The sequence below is a fragment of the Phacochoerus africanus genome, chromosome 2 (assembly GCF_016906955.1).
Source record: "Phacochoerus africanus isolate WHEZ1 chromosome 2, ROS_Pafr_v1, whole genome shotgun sequence".
Classification (NCBI taxonomy): Eukaryota; Metazoa; Chordata; class Mammalia; order Artiodactyla; family Suidae; genus Phacochoerus; species Phacochoerus africanus.
In genome coordinates, this window is record NC_062545.1 from 125,510,794 (window position 1) to 125,537,617 (window position 26,824).

A 26,824-nucleotide genomic window follows, 5' to 3' on the forward strand; every position below is an offset into this window, starting at 1 on the left:
TTCACATGTGAACACTATTGACCTATGGTTATTATTAAGAAAATCATATTTCTTTATTCTTTGGACCGAGGTGATCCTTATCTTTGACACAATTCTCCAGTGCAAGGGGGTCAGGAATATGGAGAGAGGGTGGGTTTCTGGGTGTTGCATAGGGGCAGATGCAGAAAGACTCTAGCACAGTTCATTGGCTGAAAAAGGAAGCAGAGATTCAAGGCAGATGGTCCAGATAAGAATAAAGATAGCATATATGGGTGGAGCCATCTTTATATTCTATTAATCAGAAATCTCAGGGTGAGGAATGCCAAAGTGGTTTATCATTTACACAGCATAATCATTAAAGTAACCTCACATGTTTATTGAATTCAGTGAATAAAATGAGCCTCTTCCAGCATGCCGAAGGAAATTACAGTTGTGTCCATCCTGTGCCCCTCTGATATAACTCTAAAAACTGCAAAGCTGGGACACTCAGGCAAGTGCGTATTCAAATGTCCCTTTATCAAACTCTTCAACTTCATTTTCCCATGTAGAGGAAGGCATGCTACTATACGGGTCTAACAGGATCTTGAAGCATCTGATAATAAGAAGTCCCAAGAAGATACACAAAATCCCAACAAAAGCGAAGCCAGTTTTTTGCTCCATAGTCAATGAGAAAGCTGACACTTCATTGACACTCATCTTAGCTGAAGAGTTGCCACAATAGGGACTACTCATTATTCACTGTCACATCATTTTGGCTCTTCAAAATTCCTGCTGGAGTCACCTCTTGGCCTAGAAACAAAATTGGACTCAGTTTAGTCTTATCCATATATGGTATTAGGTAGGTAATTGTTTTATAAAATTTGGCAGTTTTCAAACTCTTTGCCTCATAAAAGATACTCAAAAACATCATCAGATATGGATCAGAATCAAATTAGTATTGGAGATGCTACTTCTATTGTAGTAATTACAGAATTGCCTTTGTGACACATAAAACTGTACCTATATATACTAAACATTAAATCAAGCATGAAGGGGTATAGTCAAAAGCTTTGATCCATTGTGACATGGTTTCATCACTGCCTCTTTGACTCAAGTTTTCATCTGATTTTCATTTCATTTTGCATGTATCAATAAAACCACAAATAATTGCAGGGTATAAGCTGGTTAAGTTGGTTAAGCTCTCTAAAGTCTTTGGCAGAAGGGGCACTGCACCTGTGGCATATGGAAGTTCCCAAGCCAGGGGTTGAATCAGAGCTGTAGCTGCAGGACAACAACATTAGATCCCAGTCACATCTGTGACCTATACTGCAGCTCAGGGCAACAAGGCCAGATTTTTAACCCACTGAGCAGGGCCAGGGATTGAACCCACATCCTCATGGATACCAGGTGGGTTCATTACCATTGAGCCACAGTGGGAACTCCAAAGTCCATGTTTTAAGGTCTATCACCAAAGTCATTTTGTCTGATAGATTCCAATCTTTCTGTATAAGGCCTTTTTTCTTTTTAATCCCCTTAGACATATGTTCTTATATTTTCTTTTCCACTACCACTTCATACACTAAGTGTTAATTTCTTAAAGAGAACTTGTGTTTTTAAAATTATTAAAAAGAGCAGTACCTAACATAGTAGCTTGCAAGTAACAAGCAGCAGTGGCTGTGAACCATTAATCAGCTCCCCACCATCTCCATTAGCTCTCACCCCCTAAATGGTCTTAACATCCAAGTTAAACAGCATGTTTTCTATGAAATTTGGCTTCAAGGCAAGCTCCCCAGACCCCTTTCCAACCTATTATTTCTCACTTTCTCTAAGCCCCTACCATACTGAGATTTTGAAACTACAGTAAAAGTGTTCAGAAAGTGTGGGCTGAATTGAAGCAAAATGGACTTTTTTCCATTTGATGTCTTAATGTTAGTTAAATTAATTAATCAAAATTAAGTTTAGTTAATTAAATCAAATGGTTACTAACTCCCAGCCACTCTTCTTGAGAGGACTGTCACCAAACAGCTTGTAATTGAGAATAATAGGAGTTCCCATCGTGGCACAGCGGAAATGAATCCAACTAGGAACCAGGAGGTTGCGGGTTTGATTCCTGGCCTCAGTGGGTTAAGGATCCAGCCTTGTCGTGACCTGTGGTGTAGGTTGCAGATGCTGTTCAGAGCTGGCGCTGCTGTGGCTCTGGCGTAGGACAGCAGCTACAGTTCCAATTAGACTCCTAGCCTGGGAACTTCCATATGCTGAAGGTGTAGTCCTCAAAAAGACAAAAGAAAAAAAAATAATAGACTGCTGGTGTTCTTGTCTTTATTGTTGCTTCTTTTGAAAATTTTAGAGGTTAAGCTAATTGAAATGACTGATCTTTCAGGGTTTTTTTCTTTTTGGATTCAATTTTTAGAAAACAACTGAGACAGAACAAGGAATAGGAGGTAAAGGATGGAGAAAGGGAGTAATTAATAGGAATGAGCCTTATAGATTTTAAAACTGTTTACCACCTAATACACCAGTTAATATCAAACAATATTTTATTTTATAGCAGTTTGGATTACAAAAAACCATTACCTTACAAACCTAAAGTATCATAAATATTCAGTATATCCTGGGGTATGCTGGTTATTTGACTTTTTTATTTGTTAGAAGGAAAAAATGTAGTTTCAACCCCATTTTGAATTTAAACCAAATCATTTTTTGCCCTAATAAATATGGTATAGTGAATGTATTTTAATTTTTAATTAAAAATTTTTTACCCTCAGCTAAGAAGGGTAAAATACTTCACAGATACATAGCTAAGAGATTTCCAAAGCTTTTGGAATTGGATAGTATAAACAATGAATGGATATACAGAACCACTGTTAGTAAATTAAGTCACCATTTTTTATACTATCTTGGAAGAACAGATAAAGGGTTTTCTTGTGGCTTTAAAATAGTTTATAAGCCCTCTTTGACTACCTATTGTTGGTGCCAATATAAGTGAAATACAGGACAACACTGGGTGCTGAATGAGATTAAGATATAATAATGAATATAGCAGTTATATATTAATTATTCACTGAACACACTTTTATATTGAATATTTGCTCCTGCACTGTTCTTGGTGCTAGAGTATAATAATGAACCACATAACAATGTGCACCTGCCATAATAAGTGTTAAAACCTGATGGAGACAGACTCAATTATTTTAAAAATATCTATCTCTATATATCATATCAGGTAGTCATAAATGCTATGAAAGAAAGCAAGTTAAGAGAAAAGAGAACGATGGTGAATAAAAGGCATTTCTTTATGAAAGAAATCGCCAAAGGATTCCCTAGAGAGATAACATCTGACCTGAAGCCTGAATGATGTTAAGAAGACAACCATGAAAATATCTGGAATTTGAGGAAATAGTCATTGCACAGGCTTTGAGGTAGGAGGATTTCATCCACAATATGTTCAGATAAAGAAACTGACTGATAACAGTTTAAACTCCCTGCTTGTGCAAGACTGTTTAATGGTATCATAAGACAAAGAAAAGGCAGAAGTGTTTATTCTACTTTTGTCTTTTTAAACAATGGAGGATGCTCTTTAGAAATGACCCCAAAATCAAACAATAAAAGGAGACAAGGAAATAATAGAATAATGTTTATCCACATTAGATGAGTTAGAATTCCCAGGATAAGATGATTTATAACTTGCATGGACAAAAAACTTGCAAAACTTTGAGAAATGCCTGACCATAGAGTGCTGCCAGAAATATGGACATGGACAGACAAATATCTCATTTTCAGAAAGAGCAGTGGGGAAATGTGAAAATTATACATTGGTAACTTGGAATTAATCTTTGTAACAATTTTGTAATTAATTATTTTAACAGGTAATTTGTTAGCATTTAAGAAGTCACTAAAAGTTGAGATGAATTTAATAAGAAATAATACCAAATTCATTTCCTTTTTCGAAAGTTTACTACAAACACGGACTGTCAGAGAAGTAGCATGTACATGGTTTAGTCCATGCAAATAGCATGGCAGTCCATTTAACAGTCTCCCTTTATATTTTTTTTGTAGGAGGGGGAAGATGTTGAGATATGCCTAGCTAATATTTTCGTGTAGATTCATATTTCACTTAAATGTCCCAATGAAAATTGGGTTCTTGGAGTTCCCTTCACAGCACAGCGGAAATGAATCTGACTAGGAACCATGAGGTTGCCAGTTCGATCTCTGGCCTTGCTCAGTGGGTTAAGGATTGGGCATTGCCATGGCTTTGGCATAGGCCAGCAGCAACAGCTCCCATTAGACCCCTAGCCTGGGAACCTCCATGTGCTGCAGGTGTGGCTCTAAAAATATCAAAAACAAAACAAAGCAAAACCAAAAAAATTGGGTTCTGTAGTCATAGAGACAGTTTTCCCATGTACTATCACAAAGTTCTAATGCTATCTATACCCTCATCTGTGTTTTTGAACAGTAACTAAGTTGAAGACATTGAAGTGTTGATTATTAAATTGGACACAAACCTGCGCTGAAGACTCAGGATCAATAGGAGCTGAAGTTAGCTAACAGGATCAAGATTCAAGATAATTCTGATGACAGGCATTCTGGATTGAAACCAAAATGTAAAATTTAATAGAAACACTTCTAAAGCCCCATATTTAAATGGGAAGGAGGGAGATGTAACAAACTTAGACTGGGGACTCTTGATTTAGAAGTTCCTGTGAACAGGTATTTTCTTAACATCCTAAAAGGAAGAACTTAAGACTTTTATATTTATCTTAAAATTACACCTTATACCAAAGATGAAAACAAAAATATAATCCATGGAGAACATCTGAAAGAATCATATTCATATGTTGAAAAAAGTCTGCAAGAATTGTGTCCACACAAGCAAATACGTGAAAAGTGAAGCAATTGCCTAACATGTTCAGAAAATAAATGCTCTTGGGAATTTAAACAATATATATAGCAGTTAAAATGCTAATATTTTCAGGCCTTAATTTTTCAAATATTTGCCCCAAATTTCCATTTTGCTTGTTCTGTGAAGTAAATAATTGCGTCATTTCAACACCAAGTCTAATGTTTTTGAGAATATACTGTTAAGTTTGCTGAGCTGGGTACCTTCCATTTTCACTTTCTCCTTGAACAGAAGCAAAAAAAAAAAAAAAAGGCAGATTTTGCAAAACAGACATTTTAAAGGTTAACTCAAAAGGAAAACATCATCTTAATATCCTGTTTACAGGGAAATAGAAAATGAAAGAAATATGAGAAAAATTTAGACCATGGATTTATAAAACTCTGAATAAATAAACACTTATGAGAAAAAAAAATTTGAGACAAAAGTAATAAACTTTCAAAAAAAGAGTAGAATGTAAAATTGTGTGGTAAAAGTTATTTTAAATACGCTATCTCACAAAAAAATGGACAGAATTATCAACATTGTATAGTTTCAATATCAGGGTCTGAGTGTTTTGTGATAGAGCATTTTAGTATATTTCTACGGTACTATTGCAAATGATAAAATATTATTGCCTCAAGCTGTGTTCATTGAAATAAATGTTTGGATACTTTAGAAATGAGAAAATGAAAAGCCTATAATTTCCTTAATGGTAATTGTTAGAAACTGGGATTTCTAAGTCCTGATGAGTCATAGGACTGGGCCAAGGAAGTATTTGTAGATACCAATAGGTCCAAATCTCACTGAGTTGTTTTATATTTAGAAACCAATAAATAAACAAGGTCTTTCTATTACCAGTCATACAAATCATTCAACTGTGAGTAGTGAAGAAAAGATAACAGTATTTTTACACCTGATTTATAGCTTTTCATATATGCGAATGTTATCACATAACATTCAACAATGTGCAATTGCAGAAACCAATATTGAAAAGTATATGACCATAAAAAAGAACCTTCTATATTTTATTTCAATCAACAGGTTTTTTTCCTACTGTTTATTTATCTATTAATAATTTTCCAAATAATTAATCTGAAATAACAACCATTATAGTGAAATATGGTGTTCTGGGTGAAAAGTATTTTGATACTGGTCATTAAATATAATAATCTCTAATGCTAATGATATGAGCATTCATAACCTAATGAAATGAGACAGATAGGAAAACCCAAGCTTAAAAAATAATGAATTCTCCCGTATACAAATATATTCACACCACATCAAATATCAAGATTATTAAATCCTGTTAAAAGTGAAGAGGGAAAAGAAACATTACTGAGGCCATGTCTGCACAGAGCTAGTTAATTTCTGGAAAGGAATATGTTGGAATCCAAGGAAAACCTTAAATCACAAACCCAGTGGTCTTCATCATGATGAAGTGCAAGTATTTCAGGCCTTCCCAGGGATCCAAAACCTTGAGATATGCCCCAGAATCTACCCCCTTTCCTAACCTTGCAAATTTCAACCTTAAGAGAATTTCCCTCTTAAGAGAATGTTTAAATGGCCCCTCAAGGACTCTGACATTGTTGTTCCAAAGCACTGGAAATCTGGTCTGAAAATTTTCAAAATGCCTCACTAGAGAAACCTGTTCTGTCATTATCCTTCTGCCTTGTTTGTCTCTATTTCTCTTTGGACATATTAAACTGAAGAAGAATAGAAACCACCTACAAAACATTGTGGAAGAAGCATCAGCAAGCACACACACAGCACATCTATTTTTGTTTGTTTGTTTGTTGTTGTTGTTGTTGTTTGGCAGCAGCAGCAACATTAGGGCTTTTCCTCCTTTAGAATTTGAATTCATCAGACCTGCTGGCTCATTCCTCTTCCCCCTCCCCCCATCTCCTTTCCTGCTCCCTAGCTTCAGAAATAACAAGAAAATGAGACATGCTTCTCATCTGGACCACGCAATGGAATCCTGTCAGTTAAAGCGGAGGGTAGGGGGAGAAAGTTACTTCCCAGGCAGAGAAGTCTCACCTTCCATGCTTGTTGCCATGGAGATGAAATCCAGCGAGTAGATTTAAGTGTTGGCAGGTTTGTCTGTGTTCGCTGATCGGTTCAGTAACAATGTAAAAGGCGTGTCCTGGGAACCTGCGTGGAGGCACAGGGCCGCGGTTACCTCTTTCCTGGCCTATGTGTGTAAATGTCTGTATCGGTCGGTGAGGGACTGAAGACGTGGCTGCCCGCGAAGTACGTGTGCGCGCGCGAGTTTATTAGCTGGAAAATGTGCATGGATTTCTTCGATGTGGCAGTGTATAAATATTTACCCGCGGTGTGTACGTGTGTGAGGGCGTTTGACCGTGTGTGTACGTAAGAGAAAGAGATGGGAAATCGAGCGGGGAGGGAACTGGCTACCGCAACAGGCTCTATCTATATCTTAGTCCTTAGCTCTGCTAAAAAGAAAAAGAAAAGAAAAAAAAAGGGGGGCTCATTTTCACTCATATCACACTCTGCAGGTTAACGATTGGAATTCATCACCAATTTCGCTTTCTAAGGCAGTGGGGGTTTAGTGAATTTGTTGTTAAAATCCTTGTTTTCTTCCTCTCCCTGCATCTGTGGCTGTTCCGCAGGCATTTCGCTGAGCTCGGTGACCGCAGTCTCAGGGAGTAGGCACTAAATTCTTATGTTTTCCTTTTCATCCTATAAAGGAAAGATGTGAATAAACGCTGTATTGGTTTTGCTGGGGACTGCATGCGTCACTTGAAGTTATTTTCCCCTATTCTTCTCCTTTACTATGAAAACCCAACAGAATACTCTCCCCTTCTTAAGACGAGGTATCTAGCCTCTGTCCGTGGTGCTGAAACATTGCATAGTACGACCTAGCTCTCACAAACAAGGCAGAAGACACCTAGCGAGCAAGGCTGTGATTAAATCCACCCGGAGGTGTGAGATACATTTTCTAAACATTATTGAATATATAGAAATCAAATCTAAACTTCATTTAAAGCAAATAAAACGAAACAAAAACAAGAAAACAAGCAAAAAACCCCTCTCTCCTCATCCTTACTTGGGGCTCTTCACTTTCTCCAAACTCAGTTAAAAATTTCCAAGCCTATTATTCATCTTTGGATATTATATCCGGATCTCGAAAGTCTCAAACACTTGTAGATTCCTTAAAAACTTAATTATTAACCTCATGAATTATTAAATATCTAATAATTGGGAAAAGTGCAGATGGAGAATTGAATCATTGTTCATGTATAAAAATGCTGAAAACACATAAGTAAAGGTGTATTGTAGTTCAATAACAAAGGGAAGACAAAATTTATGTGAAGGTATTTACTAAATTAGGAACTTTCATGATCTTCCAAAAAATGGGCAATGTATAACTGTGAATTCATACAAGACTACACTCAAAAAAATTTTTTTTTTAACAGAGTTCTCATCGTGGCACAGCAGAAACAAATCTGACTAGGGACCATTAGGTTGTGGGTTTGATCCCTGGCCTCACTCAGTGGGTTAAGGATCCAGTGTTGCAGTGAGCTGTGGTATAGGTTGCAGATGCGGCTCAGATCTGGCATTGCTGTGGCTCAGGTTTAGGCTGGCAGCAACAGCTCCAATTAGACCCCTAGGCAGGGAACCTCCATATGCCACTGGTGCGACCCTAAAAAGGACAAAAGACAAAAAAAAAGTTATTCTTTTAAATTTGAAACTATTAAACAGGGATTTCCAGTTGCTGCACAGCAGAATTTAATCCAACTAGTATCCATGAGGATGTGGGTTCAGTCCCTGGCAATACTCAATGGGCCAGAATCCAGCATTGTGGTAAGCTGTGGTGTAGGTCACAGATGTGGCTGGGATCCCGCATTGCTGTGTCTGGAGTAGGCTGGCAGCTGTAGCTCACATTTGACCCCTAGTCTGGGAACTTCCATATGCCATGTGGCCCTAAAAAAACAAAAGTAAATAAATAAATTAATAAATAAACTATTAAACACCCTCTAATGCAGACCCACCAAAAGAGAGTGGAATAAGTATCTTTTTCCAGGAACATGTTCATAGCCATAGTTTTATTGACATTTTTTTTTAAGCTTTCTAAGGGCCACATCCCTTTTTGGTGCTATGTGCTAGAGTAGCACTTCTTGAAATTTAATGTGCCTACAAATCCTCTGGGGATCTTGTTAAAATGTGTGTTCTCATTAAGTGTGAGGCTGGGTCTCAGATTCTGAATTTTTTTTTTTTGTCTTTTTGCCATTTTTTGGGCCGCTCCTGTGGCATATGGAGGTTCCCAGGCTAGGGGTCTAATCGGAGCTATAGCCGCCGGCCTATGCCAGAGCCACAGCAACGCAGGATCCGAGCCGCATCTGCAACCTACACCACAGCTCATGGCAACGCCGGATCGTTAACCCACTGAGCAAGGGCAGGGATCGAACCCGCAACCTCATGGTTCCTAGTCGGATTCGTTAACCACTGCGCCACAACGGGAACTCCAGATTCTGAATTTCTAACAAAATCCCAGATGATTCTAGAGGTTGCTTGTATCAGGACTACACTTCAACTAACAAGGTTCTAGAGATATTGTATTCTGGTGATGCAGTCATCATAGAGTATAGAGAAGAAGGTCATTTTCTTCCATCAATTATTCTATGTATGTTTCTAGACTATTGCAAGAATATTCTATTCAAATAAGTTCAGAGGTTAACCATTTGTTTGCACACAATTAACAAACTGTTTATGATTATTTGATTGATTTTGACAGTGTCCAGACACATGCTACAGATTATTCTACTCTGTATTTCCATACTATGATCTGAAATCACTCATTCTTTCTATAAGGCAAGCTTAAGAAAAGACAACAAAATTATGTGATTCTACTACTGAGGTGCGGGCCTCACTCCAAGAATTTGTTATAATGATTGGAAACTTTGACTTGTCATAACTTTAAATATGGTTCCATAGCAGATGTTCATGATACTGATTTTAAAACACTGGACATTACAGGTCTAATTCTTACCCAGTTTATAAAGTGGAATAGGGCCATTGTTTTATAGACCATTTGAATGATATCTGATCTGTGAATATAATTGACATAATACAGTTATACTTAGATTTTGAAGGTTCCTCTGGATGATTTTCTGTTTAATTTTTTATTTATATCTACATCACTTATAAAGTGCTTCCAGTTAAATGTTTTTGAATTGATGCCAAAGGAAAATTTTGACAATAAATTAGGTTCCTAGGTGTTAGTTGGTGTTAGTATATGACCTTGGCCTTTTTCAAGGTATATGAATGGAGGTGATGTTCTGGAAAGTGTCCAAAGTGCTTCATTTAGGAAAGCATAATGGGTTAAAAATTAATTATGTTTCAATTCCTTTGCCATATACTGGGATACAAAGATTAATGAGATTTGGCTTCTGCCTGCCATGAGATACTTTGCAAAACAACATGGCAAGTTCTACAAAGTCCTATAGAAACATTTATTTCATTACCAAAGTAGTGATGAAGAAACGCAAAATAGTAAAAGCCAGAATACCTGTATTTCAGATTCTTGCCAATGTCTGCTGTCCAAGTTTTATTAAAAAATTGTTGAAAGGTATTAAATATATGAATGCTTTTATAAATCACACATCATTAACATGTACTTCTGGGTTGTCTATAATTTATTTTCAGAATAATACAAATTACTAGAGAGGTAAATATGTGGGTATCATTGTTTAGACCTTTTTCTGAAAGAACTGCGTTTACTACGCTTTGACTTTACACTTCCAGCTTATATACAACTATATAAAACAACGCTCAGCTTATACAATCCACTCTATTCTGTATGGGATTGTTACCAAATTGAAGACTTGCCCAATACATCCTTTACTATTCCTTATGACATCCCTTGGAAAACATTTCTTTCAATATCTACTTCTTGACTTGAACTCTCATATCCCTCCTCTTCACTTAAGTCATCCCGAGGTAAGTAGTGTGTTCTCTTCTTATGTACAGTGCATATCATGTAGCTGATCACATGTGCCTTTTCTTTTGGTAAACCAGGAGGTCAAGGTCAAATCAACAGCTAACAACTAGTAACTATATAAGACATTAAGATCTTTGTGTTCTTTCTTCAATGCTCAGGTATTGGTATATTATTTTCTTTTATCTGTTTTAATGTGTGTCCTCATATAAATATTCTCATAGAATCAGAAATGGAGCAAATAAACTTAAAATAAGTAAATAAATAAATTTATTTCCCCACTTTTTGGCAAAAATGTTGATTACTGGGTGAATATATATGGTTGTTTTATACATTTGTTTCTAACAACATTCTAAAATATAGAAAAATAGTTATTCTGGTTAGCTAGGAAGATAAAAATCTAATTTATTATGACTAAATAATAAATGTTAAGCCAGGAGAAGAAAATTTCAGTTTATATAGCTACAGATAAGCTTTATAGCAAAATGTATTGTTTCCCTGTTTCTCCTTCTGTACATTACTGTCCCTTGTATGACTAGAATTTTTTATTATGTCAGAGAGCAGAAGTATTAATTATCTTGTTAGAAGACATGGTAACTATAGAAATTCAAAAACATGACACCCCCACTCTAATGAATATACTCTAGAATGAGGGCATCACAAAGGAATTGAAAGCAAGAATTTTCTCTAACAAGCCAACTCAATTCTTTTCAGAGGAAAATTTTGCCTACTATGAATTCTTGCCACCCTGGTTCAAACTGACTTCTTGCTCTCAGGTTTTATATAGTGGGGTCCTCTCTTGAATTTATTAGGCCAACATGTTATCTTCAGCTTTTCATGGAAAACTACATTATTTTTTTTGTCTGGCTTAAGTTTGTTTATTCTTTCTGAGTTAAAATTTTTGGAAGTAACTTGCTTTTTTATTTGAAATGTTACTATTTACTCAAGAACTGAATACTATAACTTTAAAATGCAAAACTTAGAAATTATATTAAAGACAAATGTAAATTACTTTTGTTATAAACATTAAAAGATTAACCCAATGTTTATTTAGCTTTAGATGATAGTAAGATAATTGGCTATGTCCAAAAGTCATCTGTTTGTTTGTTAACACTACATTCTTATTTTGATTGTCATTTTTAGGTACACATGCCTTATTTTCTACATAGTGGTTTTAATCTTTGTGGAGGATTAAGAATGATTTTGAAATTTAAGCAGGAAATATGTGCCCTCTCCCTAAAAATACACATATACAAAAAATTTCATTCACAATTCAGGGCATTCACAGACACTTGGAAGTCCATTTTATAACGCCAAAGTAATTTAAGGGGTGATTTTAAAATTTCTGCTATAAATGAATGGTCCATATTCTTATTCTTAGTTTTGCAACAAAGTATTGAGGTCTTAGGATCCTGTATTTTTTAAACCACTATGTAAGTTTTCTGTTTTCTTTCCTTGGAGTTCTTTCTCTAGGTCATTTTACCATCTGATCTCTAGAGAGTAGTCAATTCTGAATATGCTCAAATAGGATTAGAGAGTACTGTAATAGGATGATTAAATTTGATTAGAAAATGACTGGGATTTTTGTCAACAGTGAAGAAATTATCTAAGTGGACTCATAGTGAATTGGGCATGATGACACTTCAGTGCAGATAATGATCTAATGCTGGTCTATTTGATGCATCCCATTGAAAATGAGATATGTTTTGCTGGTAAACTTTTCTGCCAAGAAAAATGCACTAAATGTGTCAGCTCAGAGTGAACTATTTAAATTGTTTCATTTAATTGCTTTTAATTTTACTGCTATAAGCCTTAAATTGTTTCATTTAAAGTATACTTCAAGTTCTCTTCCATATTTACTGTTGAGTCTAATGGGTATGATAGGGCACCTTGGGCAAAATCTCCATGAACATGTGAGCTATAACCACAGTATAATATTTAACTGGCTTAAGTTATTTTGTTGGGTTAAAGAAACAGAGAGATAGAATCAGTTTATTCTGCTACAGACTATGTTTTTGTAATGTGAATCAGTTAATAATGTAACTGACAAATAGGAAGGTCAAAAGAATGTGAAAAATCAATTGATTTATACATAATTTTCTCCAATACATTAAATGTTTTGACTACCAAGTAAAAGCAGCTTAATGCTTACTAACACAGCTGAGTGCAAAAAGCTGTGGAGGAAAACAGTGCTGTATACAATACTCATTCACTCTCCTTCCTCTTTGCTTGATTTGGCCATATACTCTGCTTTGAAAATGCATATTGCGTAAGTTGTTCCTGATCTTTGTACATTTGCCCCCCCCCTTTCCCCATAATTCAACCTTTCCTTATACTTTTTCATCATTCTTTCTTAGCTAAAATTTTTTGTGAAATTTTAGATATATTGTAATATATCCCTTTAACTTGTATTTTTAACTATGCTACTATTTTCATAGGCTTGTAGATGTTTTTGGAGAGTTCTTATGAAGTTGCATGCATTTTACATTGATTTTCCCCCAACAATTTTTTTCCTAAATATTGCCATATTTTTTAATTGAATGGACTTTATATTTTAGATTTGTTTTAGGATTATATAAAAATCAAACAGAAAGCACACCAAGTTCCTATATACCACCTTCCTTCATAACCTATAGTTTCATCTTTTATTAACATCTTGCATGGAGTTCCCATTGTGGCTCAGTAGGCTAAGAACCTGACATAATGTCTGTGAGGATGTAGGTTCAATCTCTGGGCTCGCTCGGTAGGTTAAGGATCCATCATTGCATCAAGCCGTGGCATAGGTCACAGATGAGGTTCAGATCCAGTGTTGCTATGGCTGCGGCACTGGCCTGGAGCTGCAGCTCTGATTTTACCCCTAGCCTGGGAACTTCCATATGCTTCGGGTGTGACTGTAAAGAGAGAGAGAGAAAATCTTGCATTAGTGTGGTCATTTGTTATGATCTATGAGCTAATGTTGATACGTTATTACTAAGACCCATAGATTACATTAGGGTTAACTCTTCTTGTGTTGTACAGTTCTATATGTTTTGACAAATACATGTCATGTATCCACCATTACAGCATCATAACAGAATAGTTTCACTTATCTAACTATCCTTTGTGCTCTTCTTACTCATGCCTCCTCTTTCCTCTAACTCACTTCATTGACATCTAGAATACATTGATATTTTTAGTGTCTATATAGTTTTGTTTTTTCCAGAATGTTTATATGGAGTCATATAGACTCTATTAATCTTTTTCAGGCTTTTTTTCATTTAACAATAAGCATTTAAGTTTTCTCCATGATGTCTCATGGCTTAATAGCTCAATTTTTTATCGCTTAATAACTTCCCATTGCATGAACATACCATAATTTGTTTAGCTATTAAATGTCAATATGTCACCTATTGAAGGACATTTTGGTTGCTTCCAATTTTTGGAAATGGAAAACAAAGGTGTTATAAATACCATGTGTGGGCTTTTCTTTATGAATATGGGTTTTCAACACATTTTGGTAAATAACTAAGTGTGATTGCTAGATTGTATCGTAGGTATGTTTAGCTTTTTAAGAAGCTATGATTCTGTCTTTCAGAGTAGCTGTCCCATTTTGTATTTCCATCAGCAACAAATGAGAATTCCTGTTGTTTCACATTTCTTATCAGCATTCAGCATTGTTAGTATTTTGTATTTTAGCCATTCTAATAGCTATGCAGTGGTATCACAGTGTCATTTTCATTTTTAATTGTCTTATGACAGAAGATGTTGAATATCTTATGCTGATTTTTACATCATATCTTCTTGGATGAGGTGTCTCTTCAGATTGTTTCCTACATTTTAGTTGGATGGCTTTTCTTTTTATCTTTTAATTTTAAGAGTTCTTTGTACAGTTTTGAAATATAACTCTTAGATATAGGGTTTGCAAAGATTTTATCCTACTATGAATTTGTCTTTTCATTTTCTTAAGTTGCCACATATTTTTAGGGAGTGATTTTGTAGTGGGACGTGAGTATTTGTTCTTGTTTTTGTTTTCAGGAATGCATATTTTGTTAAAGAAGAAACACTGTATTTTGATATCAGAATTCTAAAACTAAGCTAGCCAAACTAACATCACACCTCTCATTAGCAAAACTAAACTAAATGTGTATTTAGTAAGATTGGAAAGGCCTACAAAGTGACCTTATCACAATACTACATAAAAATTGGTATAAAATAAGTTGAAACTAGTGGCTATTATACAAAACAATACTTAAAACTATGAAGATTTTAAAAAGAAAGTATAAAATTAATGTTTTCTTAAAATTTTGATGATTGTTCATTTACATTGTTCTGTCAATTTCTGCTGTACAGCAAAGTGACCCAGTCATATATCTATACACACTCTCTTTCTCATATTATCTTTCATCATGTTCTATCACAAGTGATTGGAGAGTTCCCTATGCTATAGAGCAAGACCTCATCCATTCTAAATGCAATAGTTTGCATCATTTAACCCCAAACTCCCAGTCCATCCCACTCACTCCCACTCCCCCTTGGCAACCACAAGTCTGTTCTCTACATCTGTGAGTCTGTTGTTTCTGTTCTGTAGATAGGTTCATCTGTGCCATATTTTAGATTTCACATGTAAATGATATCATAGGTTATCTGCCTTTCTTTGACTCACTTAACTTGGTATGAGAATCACTTGTTCCATCCATGTTGCTGCAAATGGCATTGTGTTGTTCTTTTTTATGGTTGAGTAGTATTCCATTGTCTATATGTATCACATCTTCTTAATCCACTCATCTGTCAATGGACATTTAGGTTGTTTTCATGTCTTGGCTATTGTGAATAGTGCTGCAATGAATATAGAGGTGCATATATCTTTTTGAATTGCAGTTTTGTTTCGATATTTGCTCAGGAGTGGGATTGATGGCTCATGTGGTAGTTCTACATTTAATTTTCTGAGGTACCTCCATACTGTTTTCCATAGTATTTGTACCAATTTACATTCCCATCAACAGTGTAGGAGAGTTCCTTTTTCACCATACCCTCTCTAGCATTTGTTATTTGTAGACGTATTAATGATAGCCATTCTCACTGGTGTGAGGTGGTACCTCACTGTGGTTTTGATTGCATTTCTCTAATAATTGGTGATGTCAAGCATTTTTCATGTGCCTATTGGCCATCCATATGTCTTCTTTGGAGAAATGTCTATTTTAAGTTTTCTGCCCATTTTTTGATTGGACTGTTTTGTTTTCTTTTGTTTTTTGCTGTTGAGTTGTATGAGTTGTTTATATATTTTGGAGATTAATCCCTTGTCCGCTGTATCATTTGCAACTACGGTCTCCCATTCTGTAAGTTTTTTTTTTTCTTTTTTATGCTTTCCTTTTTTCTTAGAAGCTTGTAGGTTTGATTAGTTCCCATAGGTTTATTTTTTGTTTTTGTTTTTGTTTTTTTTATCTTTTTGCTATTTCTTGGGCCGCTCCTGCGGCATATGGAGGTTCCCAGGCTAGGGGTCTAATCGGAGCTGTGGCCGCCAGCCTACGCCAGAGCCACAGCAACGCAGGATCCGAGCCGCGTCTGCAACCTACACCACAGCTCATGGCAACGCCGGATCCTTAACCCACTGAGCAAGGGCAGGGACCGAACCCGCAACCTCATGGTTCCTAGTCGGATTCGTTAACCACTGCGTCACGACGGGAACTCCCCATTGGTTTATTTTTGTTTTTATTTCTATTGTCTTGGAAGACTGACCCAAGAAAACATTTGTATGGTTGATGTCAGAGAATGTTTTGCCTATGTTTTCTTCTAGGAGTTTTATGGTGTCTTGTGTTATGTTTAAATCTTTAAGCAATTTTGAATTTATTTTTGTGCATGGTGTGGGAATTTGTTCTAAATTCATTGATTTACATGCAGCTATCCAGTTTTCCTTGCTGAAGACTTGCTGAAGAGACTGTCTTTTTCCCATTTTATGTTCTTGCCTCCTTTGTTGAAGAGTAATTGACCTTAGGTGTCTGGGATTATTTCTGGTTTCTCTATTCTGTTCCATTGGTCCGTATATCTGTTTTTGAATCAGTACCACACCATCTTGATTACTGTAGCTTCGTAGTATTGTCTTGAATTCTGGGAGAGTTATGCCTCCTGCTTGTTTTTTTCCTCCCTTAGGATTGCTTTGGCAATTCTGGGTCTTTTGTGGTTCCACATACATTTTTGGATTGTTTGTTTTAGTTCTATGAAAAATGTCATGGATAATTTTCTAGGGATCACATTAAATATGTAGATTGCTTTGGATAGTATGGCCATTTTTAACAAATTAATTCTTCCAATTCAGGAGCATGGAAATCTTTCCATTTCTTTGAATCCTCTTTAATTTCCTTGATTAATGTTTTACAGTTTTCAGCATAAAAGTGTTTCACCTCCTTGGTCATGTTTATTCCTAGATATTTAATTTGGGGGGGTGATTTTAAAAAGTATTGTATTTTTGTATTCCTTTTCTAATATTTAATTGTTAGTATTCAGAAATGCCACCAATTTCTGAATGTTAACCTTGTATTCTGCTACTTTGCTGAATTCATTGATCAGTTACTTGGAGTAGTTTTTGTGTGGAGTCTTTAGGATTTTCTGTATATAGTATCATGCCATCTGTATACAATGACAATTTTACCTCTTCCAGTTTGGATGCATTTTATTTCTTTTGTTTGTCTGATTGCTGTGGCTAGGACTTTGAATACTATGTTGAATAAAGGTGGTGAGAGTGGGCATCCTTATGTTGTTCCAGATTTTAGCAGGAAGGCTTTATAAACCTAATGTTTTGTGTACTGATTAATTTTAATATTTTTTACATAGTATTCTATATACACAGTAATTCTTATATGACTGTTCCTAGACTTAAGATGATGTTCAAAGCAATAAACAGTCATGAAGAATAAGGTATAATTTTTCGGAAATGTTTTTGAACACTAGTTTTCAGAAATATTAGGAATCCAAATGCAGAAATCAAGATTGAAGTAAACAGACACTTACGCAAGCCTGTATTTCCTCAAGGCTTTGGGACTATATGCTGACAGTACTGCCATGCATCCTTAGTAATCTGAATGATACCTTGGGGAGCTCACAATTGGGATTTTTTAATGGAATAGAAAAACACAAATTACAACTGTTTTTACATATTTAATCTTATTTGGAAGTGCAGAGATTCCATCCATACAATGAATGAATGGATGAATGAACAAATAACTATAGTGATTCTTTTCTATGTTTTGGCGGTACCTCAGAACATATACCTAATGATTTAGACACTGTGCTAAATATTACTTACTGATACTCAGCATCATCCTCACCTTTCTAAGCTCTCCCTTGTATGAGACATTTCTCACACTCTGTGGCCAGTGGTATTCCAACATAAATTCTACTAATGAGAGGCACTGTTTTAAAAAAAAAGTTTAAGAGAATAAAGAGGAGAAACCACTCATCTCAGCAGCAATAACCTTGTAGGTATTGGCAAACACAGATGACATATTATGCCAGCAGCTTCTGGGCATAAGAAAGTCTTGAGACTTATCTGCTGCAACATGAAACAAAGATCATTGGTTCCCATGATTCCTATTGTTCCTAATTTTTCAAATCCTAGCAATAGCTCCTAGAGCTTTACTCCATCGGCTCTACTAATTATTATGTAAACCTCTATGTCTTTGTGCATTAGATCCTGTGTGAAATATCTACAACTGAATCAAAAGCTTCATTTCTTTTCCTGACTGATTAATGAATAAAGTACTGAAAACCATGGGAAATTTTGTTTGTATACATATATAAATTTATAGATGTACATATATACATATATATTTTTAGCATGTTTAAACAGTTTGTGAGTTGAAATATAATGACATGAAATCACTTCAGCCTACCATTCTGTAATACACCATGGAAAAAATATAACATATTTGCATACTACTCAAAAAAACTGGGCTCATAAACAGGCATAAGGAATGCTGTAAGGATTATAAAGGATTGCAAAAGGATAGAATTTTTGGATTCTGTACATGAACCTGAGGTAACTGAAATCCAATGTACTGCCTAAAGATAGTGGAGGTTCTTTTTTTCCTCAAACAGGGTGTTTGGGTATAGGAGTCTAGGGCTTATGCAATGGCTCTGTGAGATCATTAGTATTTCAGATCCCAATTTTTCTGATTTGTCATCCTTAGCTTGTTGACTTTTATCCTCAAACCTGTTACCTCATGGTTTCACAGGGATGCTCCATCCTCTAGCCTCACAGAAAGGAAGGCAAAAAACTTACTAGAAATGATCCTTCTAGAATCCAAGTGTATCTATCTTTCCAACTTCTTAGAATTGTGTTCTATGGTCACTCCCAGTATTTTAGCTGGGCATATTGCTACTAGGCAAAATTGTGGTTCTGTCAATAAGAAAAAAGAGAGAATGGCTATCAGGCAGGAAACGTATGTTCTACTGCATACAGAAAAGGAACAAATAAAAGCCAATGTAAATGATGTCCTGGGGAGGGGGAGGAGATTTTTTTCAAGCTGTGTTTGTGTGACCACAGTATAGAATAAACTATCGAAGTAAACTGGTTATTAAAATAAAAAAATAATGACCATCAAGATTAAGTTCAGCTGTGTATAATAGCAAATTGGTCAGGGCAGAAGTTTATTTCCTTCTACTGAAAACAAACTTGGGGTAGGAATGTGAGGGTTGTTACAGTTGTTACTGTGACTTAATAGGATAATCAGAGACCCTAATTGTATTTTCCTGTTCTACCATCCTTAGAAGATAGCTTCCATCACAAGATCACTTCAGGGTCTATCATTGATGCTATTGCTACAGACATTATTTCTCCATTCCAAGCTATCAGCAGGAGGAGGCTAGAGAGAACAAAAGAGCCATTCTTCCGTTAAGCCAGTTTCTTCTAAGTAACTTCCTACTCACTTCTCACATTTGTGTTTATCTTAGTGGCCAGAACATAATCATATGGCCATGTACAGTGGCAAGCGAGGCTATGAAGTATGGACTTTTAGCCATACTCACAGTCATCTTAAATAAATTTCCATTATCGAAAAAGAAGAGGAATATGGATTATGTTAGTTATTAGTTCTATCATCACCATTTATAGGATTATCTTTAAACATGCAGACAGGAGTTCCTGTTGTGGCACAGTGGAAACAAATCTGACTAGTATCCCTGAGGATGCAGGTTTGATCCCTGGTCTCCCTCAGTGGGATCCAGCACTGCCATGAGCTGTGGTGTAGGTCACAGACATGGCTTGGATCCTGCATTGCTGTGGCTGTAGTGTAGGCTGGCAGCTTTAGCTCTGATTTGACCCCTAGCCTGGGAATGTCCATATGCTGTGGGTATGGCCCTAAAATAAAATAAAATAAAATAAAATATGCAGGACAGCATGTGGATTGAAACTTACTCTAATTTCTAAGAAATGTATTTTCCCTTCTAAATGTTGTAATTGGAAATTGAGAGTAATATTGCTAAAAAGGGTAATTATTTAAATCAAAAACAATATTTGTTTAAAGTAATCATTTTCATTAATACTCTTGGAGTTAGGATACCAAATTTAGAATAGTTAAAAATATTACCCTACACTGTTCATGGCTTTGGATAGAGGGAGCCTAATTCATGGAATTATTAAGGAGCAGGGAGGGAAGGGAAGGGAGGGAAGGGAAGCAGGACAGAGCTCTTAGAAATTTGCTCTTCTAATCCTCCTTTTAATGGAGTTACTGGGCTGAGATTGAGGAAAAGGTAGAGTGATTTAAGTTGAGAAATTAGAAAATGAATACAGATTGAAACTCATACAAATACCTGGGAATTGCAGGAGTCTTTAGCCTAACAGAAAAAAAGTCATCCCAATATTGCTTACAAAAATCAAAAGTTAATCTGTTAATGGGCAATGACCCTAGAATTGTGAATTAGAAAAATGAAACAATTATCTAAGGAATTCAAGCAAGACTCCTGGTATTATCTGAATTATTTGAATAATTGAGGTGAACGTAGAATTTCTGCTTGGATTATTCAGATGATTGCCCTAATTCTAAAATTCTCTTGGCTAGTAGAGAACTTTCTTCAGTATGTGTTTTTAAAATGGTAAATGCTAAAAAATAGACTTCGAAACTAAGTGGAGAGAGAGAGGGAAAGAGGGAGAATAGTATGGGGTTAATTGTCACAATAAATTTACACTTTTTCTCCTCATGATAACATTCCCCCCCCCCTTTTTTTTTGGTCTTTTTAGGGCCATATATGGAAGTTCCCAGGCTAGGAGTTGAATCTGAGCTGTAGCCACTGGCCTTCACCACAGCAACAGCAATGCCAGATCCCAGCCACGTTTGCAGCATACACCACAGATCACAGCAACGCTGGATCCTTAACCCTGATCGAGGCCAGGGATCAAACCTGCATCCTCATTGATAATAGATTCATTTCTGCTAAGCCACGATGGAAACTCCACATCCACTTTTTTTTAAGTACAGCACTATATATGGATTTCAAATACAATTTTTAGTATTTTTTAAAGTTATAAATTCCTTTTTAATTATAATTATCTAAAGTTTGGAGACTTACTGGCTTAAAATCCAGCCATTTAATTTTGTAAAAATCATACTACACTTTTTGTTTGACTTCATATTATTGGTCTTGCAAGTCTTAAAGGCGAATTAAAAGGATGATCACATTGTAGTTGCTCTTTAGTAGCAGAACCCTAGGCAGTGAGCCCTCTTAAAAAATTATTTGTCAACCTACCTACAGCTGGGTGTGTCATGTGACTAAGTTCTGACCCATGAGTGAAAGTGTTGTGTGAGACTTCTGGACAGGATTCTTTCTTTTCTTTCTTTCTTTCCTTTCTTTCTTTCTTTCTTTCTTTCTTTCTTTCTTTCTTTCTTTCTTTCTTTCTTTCTTTCTTTCTTTCCTTCTTTCTTTCTTTCTTTCTTTCTCTCTCTCTCTCTCTTTCTTTTTCTTTTTCTTTTTTTGTCTTTTTGCCTTTTCTAGGGCCGCTCTCGCAGCATATAGAGGTTCCCAGGCTAGGGGTCCAATCCGAGGTGTAGCTGCCGGCCTACACCACAGCCACAGCAACGCCAGATTCATTCGAGCCGCATCTGCAACCTATACCACAGCTCAGGGCAACGCCGGATCCTTAACCCACTGAGCAAGGCCAGGGAGCGAACCCTCAAACTCATGGTTCCTAGTTGGATTCGTTAACCACTGAGCCAAGACATGAACTCCAGGATCCTTCTTTTTCGAATGGCTTCTGGCCCCCAGTGTGGACAAGATACCTATAGCTCCAGTAGTCATCTTGGGCCATGGGGTGACCTTAAGAATGTTAGCCACACACCAGGATGGTGAAAGGTTAAGACAGAAGGAACTAGAGTCCATGGTAATTTTGGAGCTACTATCCTGCTCTGGGATACCTCCCTCTGCACTGTTTTTACTTAAGAGAGTAACAAGTTTGATCTTTTTTAAGACAGTATTATTTCTAGTCCTGTTACTAGCTGGTGAGTACAATTTCTAAATGAAACACATATTAAAGAATTAATTGAAGATATTTTGGAATTTTAGGGTTAATTTTCCAGATATGTATAATGGTTCTTTCTTTCAATCTCTCCCTCCCCTCTTCTCCTCCCTCCTTCTTTTACTCTATCACAAACACATGTAAACACATACACTTTAATTTGTAAAAAAGAAAACTGGGTGGTTATGTGAGGTTATACCAGGTATACATTTTGTGCAATTGCAAAGGGTGAATTTTGCAGTAGGAATTGTGAGAGGATACAAGCTAAAGCATTACTCAATAATTTTTCAGCATGTGTATATGGACTGAAAAAAAAGTAAAGGAAAGAAGGAAGGAAAATATAGAAATGGAATATAGCAATAGGATGTTAGTAAATTAAAATTTTTTTTGCAGATTTAGCTAAGGTCAAGTACAATATTAGTAGCAAGAGAGGGAGGAAAGATCAATTTACAGAGTAGTCAGATGTAATAATATTAATCATTTTCTCTTTAGAAGCTGCCCCAACTCTCTCCGTATTTTGAGATTCAGCTCTTTTTTGAAGCTCTCATTGATTTCCCTTATAGAAATTAACCTCTTCCCTTTATGCATTTATCAGGACCAGGGCTACAGTACAGTAAGGGAGGTTTTGTCTTGGGCACAACATTGAAGGAGTGCCAAAAAACTCAGTGGTCAAGATAAATATTTTAATTGAATGTTTTAATTATCACACTACAACATGCAGGACAGCTTCCTGTTTTTGTAAGTAAACTTTTAATTATATTTCACATTTATCTCTATTACAGCCCTTAAATAGTGCTTTTTAGAACTGTTCTCTCCCAGAATAGGCTGTACTCATTTTTGGATTCCTCATGAATGATTGATTGATTCCTCATGAAGCAATGATTCCTCATGTGCCTACTACTCTGTTTTAAGCATGAAGTCCTCCTAAAAGTATAAAATTGAACCCAATGAAAGATTTTGCAAGAATATACTATATTAGAGACTGCAGGGTTAAATTTTTATCTTAAATTCAACAACAGTGAAGAATAACAGAGTGATGAATGTTTTGGAAGTACTTACAATTCAGTTCTATGGGAAAATCACCTGACTTCTCTTTGACTAAAATCCTGCCCAGCCTAGAAAGGTAGACATAGCAGAGAGATTTGTATTACTACTTTATATTCATATAGAGCTCTGCCCTACATAACGTGCTCTCTTTTAATCTTCATCTTAATCTTGCTAGTTAATTATTATTATCCTTATATATTACGGAAAGATTGAGAAGTTAAGTGACTTGCCCAAGGAGTTACAGGCAGAAAGTGGCTGATCTAGGGTTCTAAACCAGATTTTTTGGTGTCAAAATCCAATGCCCTTTCTCTTACTCCAAATGCTAAATCTTGGGGGATTGACTGAGAAAAAAACAATTTATGCAGGAACTACAATAGCTTGTGTTGTATTTATGAAATAATGTCAGTAGCACCCTAAAAAGCAGTATTTTACCAAGTGTGCTCTGATGTTTAAGCGTGCGTGTCTAATGAAGTAGCTCAACTCTTCTGGTGTAGGACTGGATGTTTTGTGGCATTTTTTACTTGAGGGCAGAAACCTACACACTGAAATGTCAAAGAATAGGGGAAATTGAGGAAATTATATATTCCCTGAGTATTAGTTCTAGCTGTATTGCTAATGTGTGCGTGATATTCCGCAAAGCCTATAAATCATACATATTTGTCTCTTTATGAAAAGAAAGGTTTGGTAAAGTCTTTGAACTTTTCAGCTGAAAAAGATTATTTCAATGTGAAATATTATTATAGTACTCTCAGGTTAGGAGTTAAGTTCAGTGGGTTTCTTTTTAATACTTAGAGGAAAACAAATCTGTGACTATATTTTAAAACCCCATAAGGTAATTAAATTTGTTTGAGTCAAATATAATTTCCATCAGCATATAATAAACACAACCAAAAAGCAAAATGACCATTATTAGCCAATCTACTATATTTTTTATGAAAAGCATGGATTCTCGTCATTGATTCCTGCCTGGAGAATTAAAAACTCTAGTCTTCTTTTTATAAGCTCATAGCTGACTTCTAAGGAAAGCCTTAATCTCAAGAACAACCCAACTCAAAGAAATTCAAAGCCATTCATTATGGTGAATTGCAACCAGTCATCAATAACTATTTATTGAATATCCAGAGTGCCCAGGCATTGAAGTGGCAAGTGATTTATTTGCAGTTTTCAAAGGATTTCTAAGGGGAGTCTGAAGATTTGCAGAAGTTTTTAAAGATGCACAGCGGTGTCTGCTTCTCTAATTTAAACTGCCCCTGCATGGAATGATTAAAATAGTTTGGGTTTCAGAGCTCTAGGGATTTCTAACACCCAGAGCCGACTTTTCTAAGCGAAGACCCCATTGGGTGCCAAGAAACAGAGAGGCTGGTGGTCGGAACAGTGCCCCACCAAGGGCTTCTGGACAAGTCAAGCCCACCTCAGGCTGGAGCAGGATCTACTGCGCCTGCTGTGGCAGTCCTGACCCATCACCCCTTCCCTCCCCTCCCACTCACTCCCCCTACTCGCTCCCCCATCCCCCAGCTCACACTATCTCCCAGTCTCCCAGCCCAGATCGGCTCTCGCGAGATCCGGGCAACTGAGCGCTCGGGGCCTTTTCAAATCGGGATCCGTTACCGCTTTCCCGGCCGCCGCCATTGTCGCGCTCGGAGCCTCTCAGCGCAGGCGGCCGAGGCGGAGGCCGCGGCTGCGGGATGGCGGACGCCGACAAGCCCGAAGCGCTTAGAGCCGCAGGCGACGACAGCTCGCATCAGCAGCCCACGGAGTCGCCTGGCCAGCTCCGGCGAGAACCTCACCCGCCGGAGCAGGAGAAACAGCCGCCACAGCACAGCAGCAGCTCCAATGGCGTTAAAATGTATTGTCTTTTTCTCCGGGGACCGGGACGAGGTGGGGGGCGGGAAGTGGGCCTAGCGGGTCCAAAGCCGGGCTGAGCCTTGGTGGGGTTGACCGCTCCCCGTGCCGTGGGCGGCAGGAGATGCAGGTGCAGCCGGCCGGTTCCCGGGCCCTCCCCGCCCGCCCCAACCAGGAGAGCCTGGTTGCGGGCCTCGGGGTCGGCGCCCCCTCCCCTGCTTCAGGTCCCAGACAGCGAGCACCCCCCTCTCCCCGACTTTGAAGCCGAGCTAGGCGGTCGCCACGGTTTGCAGGAAGACTGTCCCTCTTTTAAAGGCCAGTAGTTAGTGTTCATCACTAGGGAGTAACTAGGGATGACATCATCGGACCATTTCCTCTTAACCACCGTGAACGTTTGTAAAAGGAATATCGCCTCCATCTCCCCGGCCTCATTCTGAGCTTTATGAGTTCTCTGTTATGTTGTTTTTTCTCTTCTAAAGTATGTATTCATTTCTTAACTGATATATACCAAGAGGAAGTTTAGTAATATGCTGTGAGACTGAATCCATTGTGTTACCCTTGAATTGGTAAGAGGTACATTAAAAAGGTAACTGTGATGTCCAGCACCGCACCCCCACTCCCTCCCCATATTTGTCAGCGGTGCAGGCTATTTAAGAAAACCCTCAATGCATCATAATAGAATCTTAATTTTGGTAAAATGATAAAATAAGATTTTTTTATTTGAAGAAAATTCACTACTTTTTAAAATTGCAGGTGTCATCAGTGCCAGTAAAGAATGTAGTCAACTCGAATCCAAAATGATTTCTAGTTAAAGGGAAATGCTGCACTCCCCTTTGTTCTTGTTATAAAGGGGTATATGAAGTCGCATTTATTTGCATATGCCCAGCTCTTTAAACCTGATATTGAAAGTATGGTAGTAATTTAGTGAAAACATACTTTTCCTTCTCTCAATTATGCCTCAGTAGAAAGTAGTGAACATAATACTTACACTAAAATAGGAAAGGTAAATGTCATTCTTACTTTTTTTTTGTATAAGAATGTTTGGAGAACTATGTAAGGCCTGGACCAGTCTGTTTAAGGGTTGATTGCAGATAAGGTAGGTCTTCCAGCTCTGTTATGACACTATTGCTCTTGTTTGGGTTTGAATAGGATTGGTAGCATCTTCGAGGCAAAACTGAGGTGTGAGTATAGGAGATTTGACCTCAGTGGAGTTTGTTTCTAGGTGGAATGTGGTGCACCTCAGTAACTGAAGAACCAAAAAGTGAGTGAAGCACTTCTACCCTGCCTGCCAAAATGTGAGCTTTCAGGGATTTGGCAATATAAATATAAATGAAAAACAGTGGAATGATAAACTTAAAATGTGTGCTTTTTGTTTATATTTAAATGTGAGCCTGCCATCCTGTCCTCCCAAACAAAAAATACAGCCTTGCGTTATGGAGCGAAACCCTACTATACTTGGGTATGATTAATATAATAGTGTTGGTATAGGTAAAGCTGGTATCTAAACCTCCATAAGATCTAAAAGTCACTAATCCCTTTTAAAGTCTCATTGGGGTTTAGCTAGACAGGAGAAAACAGGTTGGAAAAAAATCCCTTTCACTTCTGATTGGAGAAAGAAAAAATATAAGGTGAAGAAATTAAGAAATGTTACCAATAAATACAA

General features: G+C 36.8%; 2 protein-coding genes across 7 annotated transcripts in view; one reads left to right on the plus strand and one right to left on the minus strand.

Moving 5' to 3' along the window:
* Nucleotides 1-340: 340 nt before the first annotated feature.
* Nucleotides 341-7,523, minus strand: CTXN2 (cortexin 2). The gene is made up of 2 exons (XM_047769445.1): nt 6,869-7,523; nt 341-768 (listed from the first exon to the last, which is right to left on the minus strand). The coding sequence occupies exon 2, from the start codon at nt 709-711 to the stop codon at nt 466-468; it is 246 nt and encodes an 81-aa protein (XP_047625401.1). The 5' UTR covers nt 712-768; nt 6,869-7,523; the 3' UTR covers nt 341-465.
* A 17,370-nt stretch (nt 7,524-24,893) lies between these two features.
* The window catches only part of MYEF2 (myelin expression factor 2), a 72,235-nt gene continuing 70,304 nt past the window's right edge, over nt 24,894-26,824 (plus strand). For 4 of the 6 annotated variants that reach the window (XR_007133099.1, XR_007133100.1, XR_007133101.1 and 1 more), the window contains exon 1: nt 24,896-25,165. Coding sequence is in view for 3 of the 6 variants with exons in the window: in XM_047766434.1 (XP_047622390.1) it covers nt 25,005-25,165 (161 nt within the window). In the remaining 3 variants the exon portion in view is untranslated. Of the gene's footprint in view, nt 25,166-26,824 lie in introns of all 6 variants that reach the window. The other 2 variants (XM_047766436.1, XM_047766435.1) reach the window with 1 other exon arrangement.

What these genes read in the sequence shown, in the direction of transcription:
- CTXN2 (XM_047769445.1), bottom strand. Translation starts at nt 711, where the DNA reads ATGAGTAGTCCCTATTGTGGCAACTCTTCAGCTAAGATGAGTGTCAAT.